General features: G+C 49.1%; 1 protein-coding gene across 2 annotated transcripts in view; it reads left to right on the top strand.

The window, feature by feature from the left end:
* SLC6A17 (solute carrier family 6 member 17) overlaps window positions 1-16,550 on the top strand; it is a 43,936-nt gene that overhangs the window by 3,281 nt on the left and 24,105 nt on the right. For both annotated transcript variants that reach the window (XM_073319772.2, XM_073319773.2), the window contains exon 2: window positions 13,867-14,269. In XM_073319772.2, the coding sequence (XP_073175873.1) occupies window positions 13,984-14,269 (286 nt within the window). In that variant the 5' untranslated portion in view covers window positions 13,867-13,983. The remainder of the gene's footprint in view (window positions 1-13,866; window positions 14,270-16,550) is intronic.

Genomic DNA, 16,550 nt, shown 5'->3' with positions numbered 1-16,550 from the left:
AGGCCTGTCATATATGAAGGTCGGATGCCTCAGGGCAAAGTGAATGTAAGCTGCTATCCAATCAGAATGGTAACATTTTATCCCCCCTCTGCCCTGGGGCAAGTGACTGGGCAAGAAAGAATCAGGCTCTGAGTGCCTAATTCTCTTTGGAAACCCCAGCCCCCCACCCTGCCCACCAGGTACACAGCTGATCCACCTCAGAAGGATGGTTTGTTCCTCTTGAGATTTGAGCTCCCAGTTTCAGCCTAGTGGCTTAGTTGCACCTGATGGTAGCTAAGCCATCCCCTGCCGCTGCTAAAGCTGGCAAGCCTGCCTGGAGCCCTGGCTTTCCTGGTGAGTCAGTGTAAATCAACTAACACACTCACCCCGCAATGGGGGACAGAGTGTGCCCGCCATTTGTTTCGATTGAGTCACACTAGAAGTCGGTGTGTCATTTTTGTTGTCCTGTGGTTAAATGTAACTAATTAGCACAGATGGTCTGGGGGTGAGGGGAGAAACCCTAATGAGTCCACATGGCAAAGTGTTCCAACAGGGCCAGCTAGGAGGGAAGCTCAGATCTGGAGCCTGGCATCCCTGAGAGCAGCAGCCTTTCTCGTTGTCTGGTTGGAGAAGTGATGTGGCTTGGATTGTACGCACGGTTGCTCTGAGAGAGAGGAGACCAGGGGATGTGCAGTAAAAACAGTGCCAGGAGATGATTCACTTCCACAATCCGGGTGAAATTCTCCTCTCGGGACCGCATGGTGCAGTTTGGATGCAACAATCCCCTGTACCTGTGTGCGCACAATGACCCCGCCCCCATCTAGCTCTCATCACTGTAGTATCTGGGCACCTTCGAATCAGCAATGGATTTTGTCCTCGTGACCTCCCTCCCCCGTGAAGAAAGGAAGGATTAGCTGCATTCCATGGCTGGGAAGCTACGGCACCGGGAAGATTAAGTGATTTGCCCAAGGTCACCCGCTGAGTCTGTGGCACAGTTGGGACTTGAACACATGACTTTGCAGTGCTAGTCTCATGACCTAGCCCATAGTGTTTGCTTTTTGAGAGGGAGGCAGAGCTTGTGATTAGCACTCGTGGAACTGAGGTTCAGTTTGCTACACTGCCATAGACTCTCTGTGTGACCTTGCACAAGTCACTCAGGCCCAGCTCCTCAAAGATATTTAGGCTCCTGACAACATTGATTTAATCTCTTTGCTTCAATTTCCCATCTGTGAAACTGGGGTCAGTCACCCTTTCTCTCCTCTATTTAGAGCGGAAGCTCTTCGGGGCAGGTACTCTCTCTTCTCTTGCGCCTGCCTGGCACCATGCGGCGCTGATCTTGGTTAGAGCCTCTAGGTGCTGCTGCAGTACAAACAATAGATAGGGAGAGCTGGGGTGGATAAGGAGGGAGTGGGGTCCATATCCACCACAGATAACCGGGGCCTTACCCAGTGCGGACACTCCCTGGTCCCTTGTGTCCTTGATCTTCCCTTTCCTGCTGCCTTGATAAAGTGACTCTTGGGTTTTCATGGTCACCTTCTGGCCTCTGGATCCAGCCTTTGGAGAGCTGAACCCTGGAGCTGCACAGCATTCATCTGGGAGCCAAATGAACGTGGTTTAGCGATTACAGCAGAGGTCTGTGAGGAGACAGGCCTCCTGGGGTCTCTTCTCTACCCTGTCCCTGACTCACTGCATGACCCTGAGCAAGTCACCTCACTGCTCTGTGCCTCACTTTCCCCAATAGAGAATGGGACCGTTAGTATGTGAATGTTTCCTATCCCCTAGCAACATTTGTACGGGGAGCGAAGGAAATGAACGTGGGTATTTCCAATAGCACGTACCCCACCCTTTGAGATCCTCTGAGGAAAGGTGCTTGAGGCACTCAGCGTTGCAATGGGAAATTCTGAAAAATAAAAGCTGTTTCTTAGTGCATTAAATATCCTGGGGCCAGAGCCTCCACTGATATAAATTAGCTTATCACCACTGCATTCATTTTATTTATGCCGGCTGAGAAGCCAGACTCTGGTATCACAAGGAGAGGTACCGGACAGCTCCGCACGGTGAAGCGAGAGAGGACAGATGTGGGCAGTAGTCGCTACAAGACATAAGGGGGACATTTTGTAAAAGAGCTGAGGCCTGGCTTCTCTTTTTGTGGGTACACATGCCACTCGAGCACATGTCCCTGCACCATAAATGGTGGGCGCAAGTCTAAGCATTTGCATCTCTGACCAGCCCATCTTCGTGCACAATTCGTAGAGGGGAGACCACTCATATTTGCACCCAGAGTTCAACTTGGAGGCAAAAATCTAGCTTTGGGTTTTACGTTGCTGCCCATTGCTGTAGCATCTGGGAGCATAAAATGCACATTTTGGCAGGTGCCAAAAAGGAGGCCGACATTCTGGAAATGTAGCCCCTTGGTACAAAGGGAGCAAAGCCAATTAAAACTCCCCTCTGCATCAATGGCTTCCTCTTTAAACCTTGATAAACCCATTCAATCAGCATTTAGGGCCTGATCCTGCAGCCGTGCAACTCAATGGCAAAGCACCAAAGGGTCAGGCCCTAATGTCCTTATTAAAAATGCCTTTTGCTGCTTTGATCTGTTTCCCTTCAGCCTAGCTTGGGGCTGACATTTTCTGGCAGTGCCTATCATTCTCCGAGAGAGCTGGGAACAAGTTTGCATGCTGGCTTGTGCCCAGCAGGAGTCACAGGCTTAAAGAGGCAGCGTCAAAGCCCAGTGGGCCCCAAATAAAATCTGCCTGGCAAAAAATCGCGTCGCTCAGTTCTTCCTGATCTTGAAAAATGGCTTGCCTCCCTTCCGAATAAGGTCAGTGACTGATCTGAGTTATGGGCACACACAATGGAGCCATGCTACTAGGAAGCAGAGTGGAGTGGGACATGAAGCTGAAGTGTGGGGCCTTCCATGCCAATGGGTCTGGCTTTCTACTGGTCCCCAGAATCTGTGCAGATCCCCTGCAGCCTGCTCTGTGGAGGGGGAACCCATGACAAAAACAACGGGGCGGGGGGGAGATGTCTCACAGCGATTTCCTTCCCCTTTGCTTCCTCCAGCTGGTTTTCATTTAGGAGAAGGTGACTGTGCCCAGAAGTTTTTAATCAGCCTCTTATTCAGGCAAACCCCCATTATAGTCAATGAGAGTTTTGCCTGAGTGTGGACTGAGTAAAGAACTCCTGGGTTGGTTCCCTAACAGGGGACACACACTCCTGGAACTTTCATGAGTCTAATTCCTCGACTCCTTGTTCAATTCCTATCACACTCCTACAATCTAAGCTCAGCTCTGATGCTGGCTCCTCTCTGTAACATTGAGCGGGTCTCTGGGCCTCTGTTTCCTCCATCTGCAAAGTGGGAATAATGACTCTGGCTTGCCAAGCTCACAGGGGCGCTGGGAGGGTGAATCCATATGTGTCCATATAGAGCTTTGAAGATGGGGCTGGGTAAGAGAGGAAGGATGGTCCAGTTGTTAGAGTGCTAACCTGGGATACGGAAGACCTGGGTTCAAACCCCAGCTCTGTCACTGGCTCCCTGTGTGACCGTGGGTGGGTCCCTTGGTATCTCTGTGCCTCAGTTTCCTCCCTCTGGATAGTGGGGATAATAGCCATGCTGTATCTCCCTGGGGTGTTGGGAATAGAAACACATTAAGCAGGGATGCTGGGGGCCCTGTCCATACTGATGATAGGTGCTAAATATAGTTATTCTCCTCCTATTTTGAAATATCTCTTGCCCCTAGAGGCTGTCCGGGAACACACCATGGGCTTATTCAAATGCTAGCGATTGTCAGTGCACAGCTGGTTACAAGACTCCTTTCTATGGGTGCACAGGCATGCTGGATTTCTAGGCCTCGATAGCTGAACACTTTGCCTGGCAGAGGCAGGATACCCCCCAGGGACAGATGTCCTCTCCCTGGTCATCTCCGAGGCTTCTGGAACCTGGGAGGAATGAGGCTGCCACTGGGGCAAGGTGGGATGAGGAGAGGAGGCGGCATGGAGTGGGCAGGTGGTTTGAGGGGCAAGGCAGTAGCCTGGGAGTCACGCAACCTTGATGTCATTCCCAGCTCTGCCACAAATTCACCATGTGACCTTCCTCCATGCCTCAGTTTCCCCACATGTAGAATGGAGCCCGTGATACTTTCCTTTGTAAAATGCTTTGGAGATCTGCAGTGGATAAGGGGCTCAGTATTATTAGTAGCATGCTGAAGCAGAAGGGTCTGGAAAGGGTTTGGAGAAAAGTGGCCTACTCCACAGCAATGCCAGAGGAGTTTTCCGGGCCCAAGGTTTTAATTTGTTTCCAATAACTCGCCCATGCGCAGGTTGGAGGGGCTGCTGTAATCCGTGCCGCCTCCCATGTCAGGTGGGCCGCATTATCCCATCAGGCAGTGGCCCATCCCAACATGCGGCTGTTGTCAGAACGCTGAGCCAACATTACATAGATCTCTGGCTACTGCCCGGAGAAACCCAGGGAGGCAACACACAGCACAGCAACTCCCTCGTCTACTAAACAATTCATAACCGAGCAGGAAGCCTGGCTTAATGGGGCTCGTTAAACTGGTACACGTGGCGTCAGTGTTGTGAGAACAGTTCAAAGCCCTTAGTGCCTTGCCCAGAAGCCTCTAGTCCTTGGGCAGCTTTTTTTGGGGAGCACGTTCCGTTGTAAACGTTCGCATTTCAGGCGGATGGAAGGCACCAGAGTGGGTCCCATTGGGTATGTCTACAGTGCAGTTAAACACCCGCAGCTGGACAGGGCTAAGGGGCTGTTTAATTGCAGTGTAGATGCTCAGGCTGGAGCGTGGGATCTGGAACTCTGTGCTGGGGGAAGGTCCGAGAGCTCAGACTCCAGCCTTAGCCTGGACATCTACGCCTCAATTAAACCGCCCCTTAGCCCGAGACCTGTAATCCCAAATCAGCTGACTCTGTGGGTATTTAGTGGCAGGGTAGACATACCCATAGATACTGGTACCCTCTGGCTGTCCATAGAGCTAGGACAGTGTAAGCCGCTCCTGCTCACTGTCAGCACCTAGGTACCCCAGGAGTCCTCAGACACCAGGTAACCCTGCATCCTGTGCCTTTAGGGCCTGATCGAACCGCCATGAAGTCAGTGGGATTTTTTCAATGAGTTTTGGATCAGGCCCCTATACTGCAATTTCCTGGTTGAAGGTGGGATTTCAGTTTCTTAAAAGACAGGTCCGTTCTGGGTGTTAACTATGAAAATGGCTCATGTTATTTAATTCTATACCAAACATACTCACAGAGGGTGAAATTCACCCCTGTTTGGAGGGCCAGCATAATACTGATGCACCACTTAAGCTCTATGGTCCAGATCCTCAAAGGTAGTTAGTTGCCTAACTCCTACTGAAAGTTATTATTAGAAATAAGGTCACTTTTCTAACTGTTAGGCCTTCAGAGTCCCAGCTGGACTCTGACAGTCAAGCTGAATTTCTTTCCAGTCCATTGGAATAGACTGAATCCCATCAGGGAGCAGATCCCTTGAGTGAGAAGGTGCCATGTTTCCAAAGTCACTGCTGACCCTATCTTCACTTTTATGTTCTGAATTTCTTTGCTTGGAGGCTTTAATCAGACTATTAGATATTAGATATATTGGATATTAGGGTTAGGAAGACACTTTTCCTGGGGACAGAGGATCCCATCACTGCTTCTGCAGGGTTTCTTCCACCTTGCTCCGAAGCATTTGATACTGGTCACTGCTAGAGATGAGATACAGGCCCCCCGGGTCTGTTCTGGCATGATGGCCCCTGTGTTCCTGTTTGAATATACATATGTTGTGGGCTACATTATTTGCATAGCTATGCTTTATTTACAGTCCTGGAGGGAGATTTTCAAAGGCACAAATGGGAGGTAGGTGCCCAATTCCTATGGTCTTCCAACGGGAACTGGACTCCAGGCTGCCCCTTTTGCAGGGAGGATGCTAGAGAGGGGTATACAATAGGAGTTACACATTGTTCCATTATCTATATTTCTGGATGGTAAAAATGCTTTTTTCAGCTCCAGCACCATGTACAATTTATTGGAGTAAAACTATCAGCACAAAGGCAGCCATAACATATAACTGGGTGTGCATAATATCGAACAGTACAGGTGTCTAATAATACTAAGCAACAAGTAACTTAGCAGACTCACGTGGATAGAGCAGATCCAAGGGACAAAGGTAGGTGGGCCTGTATGATACACATGCAAATTCATCCCAAGCATAATTCCATCTACTTCAGTGAGGTTACACTGTTGATGGATCTGGCCCAGCAATCTTTAATCATGTGACATGGATATGCAATGAGAATATGCTCTCTGATGAGTCCTTTAGGGATTCTGCCCATGGCACCGGAACCGCCTTTAGCTGGCAAATTCTCTCAGCCTTGCCACGGGGAATTCTACTGTCCTGTCTCCAAATAGGTCCATTTCCACAGGCAGATGACAGAAAAACCAGCACAACTGTTATGTGTGAAATATTACTGCAAATATGCGGCAAGCACTGAGCCATTCAAGTGCGATTACTGCAACCCGAGAGCTAGAAATGCCCTCATCTTTCTTCTAAAGAGAGAGAACGTGCACATTTTAAGAAAATTAATGCTGCAAGGCCTGAGTAAACAAAGTCCCCATCTGTCAGTAACGTGGGCTTTCTATAGCAAATCAGAACAGAAAGGCTCATGTTTGTCAGCTGATCAGATTTGTCTTTATCTGTTTGTTTGTTTGTTTTGGAAGATGAATTTTTGATTAAATCCCTTTTCAATCAACAGTGGTGGCAATGCTGGAATTGAAATGCACTTTCAAATTAAGGGAGTCTGGTCTTTGAGCCTGGAGTCAATGGAAAGGATCCGGCTGGCGTCAGTAGGCCTTGGATCCGGCCCTTTGGGATGCTGAGCATGCTGGGAATGGATGGGGTGCACTTTAGGCCTGATCCTGATCTCACAATGGTGTTTGGCCAAATTCTCTTCTCTGCTATGCTCCCTTGATGTCCGTGGGGTTGCAGTAGTGTAACTGAGCGGAGAATTTGGCCCACGTAGCCATGTTGACTTTAATACAGCTCTTTCTGATTTACACTGGTGTGGGTGAAATCAGATCCAGGTCCCTGATTTATGACACCCGTTTTTAAAATCGGAAAGCAGTGCCACCCAGAAGTGCTTCTAGTCGAATATGGCAAGACTGGAAGCAAAGAGCTGGGGAATTTCATGTTAAAGAGGACGGCTGAAATCTGTGTGGGTTAGGTGCTGCCCTCAGGGTTCTCCCAACAGGCCATTCAGTCAGGCAAAATTTGGTTAGCCCTGTATGAAAGGATCTCACTTTTCAGGCTCCCTCCCTGTTCTGCAGCTAACGCTGGAGCCCATGGGCACATTTCAGCACCAAGGACAGCCCTGCCATCCACTCCTGTATGACTTCCTGGTCAGCCCTTTCTACTTCACAGGTCTGATTCTCCTCTTGCTTACACCAGTGTAACTCGATTGATTTCAGTGGCGTTGCTCCTGATTTACACTGGCGTGAGCGAGGCAGGAAGTTGGCCCAATGGAGTCGCTCCTCATTTGCATCAGGGTGAGTGAAAGGAGAACCACGTCATATATTTTAATAGGAAGTCATTATGTAGTTTTCAGGCAAACGTCTCTTTATTTAGACAAATGTCCACTGAAAATGGCACAGATTTTCCCTGACTGAGGGCAGAGCAAAGATCTCATCATTTGACCCAAGATGACTTAGAAGCCGAGGACGACAGGTCAGACAGTGGCCGAACTCCTGAAGAGCTGCCAAAGACTTGCTGAAAGGGTTAAAGAGCAGCATGGTGGGGGAATAGGCCCTTGGCAAGGAGCAATTTTCCGACAGTTTTGTTTCCTTTCACCTCATTATTTCTCCCCCTTAAGAAAGCTCACAGTTCACCGGCTCTGTTCCTGCTTCTATTAGAAAAGCTATTTTAAGCTGCACTCTGCATCCGTTGCTAGGCTACAGTGTCAGATCTCCAGGCTCTGGTGGATCAGGAGTCTCCTAAAATGATACTGTGAAGCCGTTTAAATATTCTGTCAAGATTGATACAATAGTTTAATTGTATAATAATGCGCCATTCATGCCAATATCTCTCAACCCCATGGCAGTTACTACAGCTGAAAAATTGCCTGCAAAAGGAGCATCCTATGCTGAGACGAGTGCCATGAACCCTTAGGCACATGGCACTCATCATGATTAACACAGGGTCAGGTAGAAACATTTCCTCTATCTACAGCGTTGAAAGAATAGATAGGAGCCTGATTCTAAAGCCCAGTGAAATCCTTCGGTATCTTTCCATTGATCTCAACAGGCTTTGTTTTATGTGACTGTATCTGAGCCTGAAAGATGGGGCAAGGTAAGGAGGGGATGGGAGTGGCAGCAAGCAGCAGTGTGGGGAGCTTTGTGCATAGAACAATACGATGGTGGACCCCACCATACATCCAGGGCTTGGAGTTCTGCCTTTCTGCAGCTGCCCAGGCGGGGAGGGGTTTTATGCTATCTTTTCTCGCATTTGATTCCAGGATCTGCCAACTGCCAGATCAAGCACTCTTCTCTCCACGCCCTGCGCGTTTCAGAACAGCCCGAAGGCTACTCTAACTTATTCCAGCTGCCTATAGCCTGAAGCTTGTTTGCAGTGTTCTTGTAACTGTGTTGGTCCCAGGACATTAGTGAGACAAGGTGGGTGAGGTAATCTCTTTTATTGGACCAACTCCTGTTGGTGAAAGAGACAAGTTTTTGAGCTACACAGAGCTCTTCTTCAGGTCACTGTGTAACTCAAAAATGTGTCTCTTTCACCAACAGAAGTTGGTCCAGTAAAAGAGATTACCTCACCCACCTTGTGTCTTTTATACCCTTAAGGGGCTATTTGGATGCCTAGGGATCACCAGGGCATAATAAATAATGATAATACTCTTATCTAGCACTTTTCATCAGCAGATATCAAAGCTCTTGACAAAGAAGATCAGTCTCATTATCTCCATTTGACAGATGGAGAAACTGAGGCACAGAGAGGGGAGGTGACTTGCGCAAGGTCACCCAACAGGCTAGTGGCAGAGCCAGGAATGGAACACAGGTCTGTTGAGTACCAGTTTGGTGCTCTATCCACTAGGCATAGAGACCGTCCCTTTCTATCAGCTGTGTCCTCTGAGCCATGGGCCAGAACTGGGGGATGACTCAGGAGCTTCTGTGGTGGCCCTGCCCTTACGGAGGATTCTCTCGCAAGAGGGAATATGCCATGAAATCCTCAAAGCTGGGTTTACGGTTTCTTTGCAGCAACAAAGCAGCATAGCAGAGCCCAGCTTGCTGCCCAAGTTGGTGTATAATTTAGGGCACCCAGCTTCACCAGTTGGCGCCCTGGTGTGGCATCCAGATGTAGAACTAAGCAGCCTTCCTTAGGCACCCAGGTTCACCAGGTTCTCTGAAGTTGCACAGCCCTGGGAGGTGATCACTTGAAAACTCTGGGCCAAATGTCCCGGGAGTAACTCAGCTACAGTCGGTGGATTTGTCCCTCTTTGTTTAATGGCATCACTTTCTGGCGCATGCAGCTGATAAGAACATTCACTTATATTTGTGTGAGTTACCCGGCAGACCACAGAGCTCTTCTGATTATTTTCCCTCACCATAGCCAGATGGCAGAAACCAATCCAAGAAACGGCTAGCTTTCCTGGCTGTCAATTTCAGGCAGCAACTGCCAGGGCTCCAGGGCATAGCTCTGATTGGAGGGCTGGTAGAGGGAGTTTCCCAGAATTTCTATCTCCAAATTGCTTGTGAATGAAGCAGCAGGAAAGAGGAGGGGAGGGAAAAATCCTAGTAGTTCCTGCCTTGAATTCCTAAAGAGAGGGGGACACCATAGAAATGAGACAGCAGGCTCATTGAAAGGAACAGGTGATGTCCAAGTTTTGCAAGACTGATGTGATGGATCATTTAGTGCTTGTGAAAGGGGCCAGGTTAACAGTTCTGGAGAATCAACCCTCCCGTTTATCCACAGAACATGGAGTCCCAGCAGTACAAGCTTCCTCCCGCTCCTGCCCATGTGCCTCAGCCCTGCCTGGAGGGAACCATCCTCCAGAGGGTGAGAAGAAGGGTCAGAAACCCTGGGCCGCCCTGTCTTTGGTCTCTTTGGTAAAGATTCCAGGTGGTGTGATGGTGTTTGTGAGGGGTGGACACTTCGCTGCCCCATAGCAACCGGAGTCAGGCCAACAATCCTTTCCTCTCAGTCCTTGAGCAGTGTTGTAAGATGGATGGGCTTGCAGTTAAGGCACTGAGCTGGGACTCAGGAGATCTAGGCTCCAAGCATGGCTTGTGTGACCTCAAGCAAGTCACCTTGGCCAAGATTTTCCCAAGGACCTGGTGATTTTGGGTGCCTGACTTGAGACACGTCAAAGGGGCCTGGTTTTCAAACAGTGCTGAGTGTCTGCCCTCAGAAAACCAGGCGCCATTCGATGTCTCAGGCTGACCCCCGCCCCCCAAGGTCACTCTGGAAAATCTTGGCCTAGATCTCTCTCATTAATGAGTGAGCGGTGCCCAGATACTACAGTGATGGAGGCCCTGGCAAAACCAGGGCAGAGGTAGCCCATACCCGTTCAACCCTGAGACTCTCTGCTGAGGTCACCCAATGTCCTGGTGGGCGTTATTTACTGTCTACCGGGAGCTAACCAGTCCCTCATTCCCACCAGCAGGGCAGTAAAGCTGTTTCTTCTGCATCGCCTTCTAATCTCACAGGCATATCTGTGTCATCCCGTGTTCACACAAAGAACTAGCTGCATGTCCCAGGCTTTATTCTGAATGATGTTAGAACAGTAGAACCTGAAGGCCCCAACTAAGAGCATTGTGCTAGAAACTGTATACACACATAGTAAGAGATAGGCCCTGCTCTGGAGAGTTTATAGTCTAAATAGATAAGCCAGACAAAATTTGAGGGGGGGGGAAACTGAGGCACAGAGTGAGGACAGGTTTCACTTTTTAAAGGTAGGCACCAAAACACCTTTAAAATCTGCCCCAAAGTAACTTGCCCGACATCACACAGAGAGTCAGTGACAGAGCTAGGATTAGAACCCAGATCTCTTACTGCCCCATCGAGTAGCCTGTTTGCTAGACCTCCCTCGGGGGTTATTTGCCATCTTATTTTTGGATTTTAACAGCCCGGCAGGAGCTTGGGCTGTTCATTTTGCCAGCCGTTGTCCCAGCTTATGAGAAATACAGCAGGCTTTACGTCCAGGTTCGTCCAGGTGTCTGATCCCCCCACCCCCAGTTGTTGGGTAATGAATTATAAGTCGGGTCTAATGCATTGCTGATTGATCTGATTAAATCTTTCTGCGGACTCAGTAGCATGGAGGCTGCTACAAATCCCTGATTGCTCTATGAGCCAATGACCTTACTTCAGGGCCCACTTTTAAAGGGACCTGCTCATTGTACAGTGCATGCTCAGGAAGAGCAGGAGCCGCACACGGGAACTGAACTGGAGGTTGGTTATGTCACCCAGGGGAGGGAGGCCCTGATTTTTAACTGTGCCCGCCCAGAGGGGTTGCTGCCTGACCCAGTTATGCTGGCAGGGGAGCTGGATAGTACAGTGAGAAAGAACCAGCGGCTGGATGCTGAATCAGACAAAATCCATCTGGAAACAAAGCACAGATTTTTAACAGTGGGGGTGATTAACTATTAGAATAAGATCCCCAGGTGGAATTTCCATCTCCTAATATCTTCAGACCAAGCTTGGATGTCTTTCTGGAAGAGATGCTTTAGCCAAACACAAGTACTGGGCTCAGTACAGGGGTAACTGGGGGAAATGACCTGTGCTGGACAAGAGGTCAGACTAGATCTGGGATTCTCAAACTGGAGGTCGTGAGGTTATGACGTGGGGGTTATGAGCTGTCAGCCTCCACCCTCAAACCAGCATTTGTAAGTGCAGTGGGGGAGGACTAGGTTGGATATTAGGAAACACTGTTTCACTAGGAGGGTGGTGAAGCACTGGAATGCGTTACCTTGGGAGGTGGTGGAATCTCCTTCCTTAAAGGATTTTAAGTCCCGGCTTGACAAAGCCCTAGCTCAGATGATTTAGTTGGTGTTGGTCCTGTTTTGAGCAGGGGGTTGGACGAGATGACCTCCTGAGGTCTCTTCCAACCCTAATCTTCTATGATTCTATGAAATGCATGCATCTAATTAATTCCAATTCAGCAGTCTCTCCTTGGAGTCTGTTTTTGAAGATTTTTTATTGAAGAATTGCCACTTTTAGGTCTGTAATCGAGTGACCAGAGAGATTGAAGTGTTCTCCGACTGGTTTTTGAATGTTATAATTCTTGACATCTGATTTGTGTCCATTTATTCTTTTACCTAGAGACTGTCCAGTTTGACCAATGTACATGGCAGAGGGGCATTGCTGGCACATGATGGCATATATCACATTGGTAGATGTGCAGGCGAACGAGCCTCTGATAGTGTGGCTGATGTGATTAGGCCCTATGATGTGATTAGGCTACATATCTATTCAGGGGACACCATCATAGGGCCTAATCACATCAGCCACACTATCAGACCCATCGCCACCCCTAGCTGCAAAACCTAGCTCTGCTTCTGGCTAGGGCACTGGAGTGAGACTTGAGCCCTGGGTGCTATTCCGGGCTTTGTTGCTGACCTGCTGGGTGACCTTGGACACGTCACTTCCACTCTCTCTCTGCCTCTTGTCTGCCTTGTCTATTTGGACTGTGAGCTTCTGGGGGCAGGGCCTGTCTCCCCCTTTGTGTCCATGCAGCACCTAGCACAATGGGCTCTGATCCTGGCCGGGGCTTCTAGACGCTCTCGTCATGCAAATAAGAAAGTATCCGGTTCTAAGTTTCTCCATCTTCCATGTATGACCAGTATGGGGTCAGGTCCCTGTGCAATGCAGAACATGAGGTCTGCTGAATACAGGTTCGTTCAAAAGACGGAGTTCCCTGTAACAATACAATTACACCGGACAGCCATTACTGTCCTGGAAATACACTGGTGAAAACTGCTTTGAAAAATCTTTCCCCCTCGTCATTTTAATTAAGAAACAATTTCAAACTAAGCAGACGCCATAGATCTTTGAAACGTTATGGGCCAGATTCCCAGCGGATGTCGATCGCTGGAGTACCATCCAAGTCAACAGGACTGTGCTGATTTGCAGTAGCTGAGGATGTGATCCTATGATAAGCAGCAGCAGCTTTGCAATGCCAAGAGAAGGCACAATCGATGCCTCTGTACACCCTGCCAATGATCTGTAGACATTCTCTGCTGTAAAACTGCCTTGGAAGAATTAGCTACAGGCTTCCTGGCTATTTCAATTGCTCTGATAACATCAGCAGAGAGAGAGAACTCTGGCTGTTGCCGTTGTCACACGAACGCAGCTGATGCCTGTTCTTGTCTTGGACAATATTTTCAGTGCCCATCCTTGGCTCTAACCCAAGCAGGATGTGGAAGGTGCTGTCCAGGGAATGGGGGACACTGGAGGAGAGCAGGGATTGTGCCACCCTTGGATATGCCCGTCAGGCCTTGCAGGAGGCAGGCGGTGGCTGCAGACCGAATATCGTGGAATCGGAGCAGGAGTCCGGGGAGAGATAAATGGAGGATGGGGTGGGTCATATCTCAGTGCAACCTAGAGTAGGTGCAGGTCCCCACTAGCACTGAAGACCCTAGCCAGCCCACCTGGACCAGATGAAGGTCCCTGATGCCGTGAGATGCCTGAAGCCTCTGGCTAGCCCATCTGGCCCTTACACCAGCTCGGAGGCCACCCGCAGTCCCATCTAACCAGGTGAAGCCTCTCCCTAAACTAGGTGATCCGCACCCCCCTCCCTCCCCGAGTGAAGTGTGCATCTCCCATCACAGCAAAGCCAAACAGACCATTTGCTTTCATTGCCCATTGGTGTGTCTATTTTACAGGTCCCGTGGATGAACAGGAGCTGAGGGGGCTGATCTCCAAAGCCAGCGCCTGCCTCTCCTGCCACCCCCCTCTCATCCCCTCCCGACGCGTGGGGCTGCAGAGCCAGCAAACCCCCAATGCCTAAGAACAGCAAAGTGACACAGCGAGAGCACAGCAGCGAGCATGTCACCGAATCGGTGGCCGACCTGCTGGCCCACGAGGAGCCCGTGGACTACAAGCGCAGTGTCTTGAACATGACGGGCGAGGCCTGGGACAAGCAGAAGGATGTGGAGGAAGATCTGGACTCTGAGAAGCGGCCAGCGTGGAACAGCAAACTGCAATACATCCTGGCCCAGATCGGGTACTCGGTGGGGCTGGGGAATGTCTGGCGGTTTCCATACTTGTGTCAAAAAAACGGAGGAGGTAAGAGACCACGGGCGTGGGTACAGCCGGCTCAGTACAACAAAACGCCACTGGGATAGAGAGAGGGGGCCAATTCCTGCATGCACCCAGCTCCTGCTGAAGTCTGTAGCAGGTGGGAATGCGTAACCGAGGGCAGGATTAGCCCACATGCACTGTCTGGGCTCTTGGAATGCATATGGGGTATGTCTACGCTGTGAGAAAAGACCCGTGGCACAGCTGTGGTTGGCCCAGGTCAGCTAACTCAGAGGGGCTCAGGCTTGTAGGGGTATAAAATTGCAGTGTGGACATCCAGGCTCGGGCTGGAGCCTGGGCTCTCAGACCCCGCGATCGGGAAGGGTCTCAGGGCCTGAGCTTCAGCCTGAGTCTGAACACCTGCACTGCAATTTTATAGCCCCACAGCCCCGGCCCTGTGAGCCCGAATCAGCTGCCTGGGGCTCTCAGACTCGGTGCTGCAGGTTTTTTTATTGCCGTGCAGATTTAGCTGAGCTGATCGCCTCCCCTGGACTCCAAGGAGGAGGCCGTACCATTATTTGTCTGAAACTGTTTTTCAAGGGGGGAGGGGGGGTGGAGAAGTCGGATTCAGTGATACAGAATTTGTGTCCGTTTTACTGACTGGATAGTTTGGGGGGAAAAAATATCCAGAAACCGAAAAATGTTTGTTTGTTTTTTTCCAGGTTGGAGCAATATTTTTCTTTCAAACTTTTCTTTAAGTTTATTATAAAAAACATGACAGTGAAACTAAACCTTTTGTTCGACCTGAAATTAAATTTTTTGACTGTTCTATTTGCTGAAAAGTTAGAAAATATTTGTTTTCAGGTTGACATGAAACTTTTTTCTCCAAAATTGCCAGTGAACCAAAAAAATCAATCATATTTGAGCATTGGCCTGCTAAACCCAGGGTTGTGAGTTCAATCCTTGAGGGGGCCATTTAAGGATCTGGAGCAAAAATTGGGGATTGGTCCTGCTTTGAGCAGGGGGTTGGACTAGATGACCTCCTGAGGTCCCTTCTAACCCTGATATTCTGTGATTCTGTGATTCTATGGTCATCTCTCCATACCATATTATAGGAAAGCAAATTGCATTAGATTTTTGAACCAGGTCAACCTATGGGATCAGCTCCTTAAATGGTGTAAACCAGCCTAGATAGATCCATTGAAATCAACACCAAGTGAATATCTATCTATCTATCTATCCATCTATCCATCCCCATCCACCCCATCTATCTATCTATATCTATCTATCTATCCCCATTAGAGAGTATCAACATTTATTCACAGTTATGAGCACATTATTGTGCCATTTTTCTTTGCAGGAGTAGAACAAGGCCTCATTGCAGTGACGTCAGCCATCACAATGTAGGTGAATGCTGGCATTTTAATGATGACTTCTGTACAAGGAAACAGACACCTGAATTTTGTTTTTATGCAATTGGGAGAATTGACTTTCCTCTGAGGCTGGTTTTACACCAGCACCACTGCATTTCTTTTGTGGAGTTACTCCTGATTTACACCAGCGCACATAAAATCAGAATCTGGCTTAGAGAATGTGGTCTAGTGAATGGAGCAGTAACGGGGAGACAGCTGCTAGCTGCTACCCCCAGCTCCGCCATTGCCTTGCTCTGTGACCTTGGGCAAGTCACCTAACCACTCTGTGCCTCAGTTTTCCCACTTTGCAAAATGGGGATCATAAGAGTGACCTGTCTCAGAGGACCCTGTGACGATGCTTGATTAGCTAATGTTTCTAAAGTGCTTTGAGATCCTCGGTTGATAATTGCTACAATTTTATATATTGACAGGCAAAATATATCCATCATTTAGACAGGCCTCACCCTCCCCAGCCCAACCCCCTCCACCCAGCCCCTGCCCCTAATCACGCAGACCAGATTCTGCTCTCAGATAACCCCGCACAATCCCCACTAATGTCAAAGGGCAGGATCGAGCCCGTTGGGTTAGCCCTTAGGGCCCACCCACAGCACCTCACGAAGTCCATACAGTAGAACCTCAGAGTTACAAACACCTCGGGAATGGAGGTTGTTCGTAACTCTGAACAAAATGGTCTGGTTGTGCATTCAAAAGTTTACAACTGAACATTGACTTAATAGAGCTTTGAAACTTAACTGTGCAGAGGGAAAATGCTGCTTTCCCTTGATTTTTGTAGTAGTTCACGTTTCACGCAGGACTGCACTGCATTGTTGGGGGTTTTTCTGGTGTCTGCAGCTGCCTGATCTCGTACGGCTCCAAAGGAGGGGCGTGGTTGACGGGTCAGTTCGTCACTCTGATGT

Source organism: Lepidochelys kempii, chromosome 21 (genome assembly GCF_965140285.1).
Source record: "Lepidochelys kempii isolate rLepKem1 chromosome 21, rLepKem1.hap1, whole genome shotgun sequence".
NCBI classification, from domain to species: domain Eukaryota; kingdom Metazoa; phylum Chordata; order Testudines; family Cheloniidae; genus Lepidochelys; species Lepidochelys kempii.
Note: the sequence above shows the minus strand (reverse complement) of the source record. Positions and strands in the feature narration are given on the sequence as shown.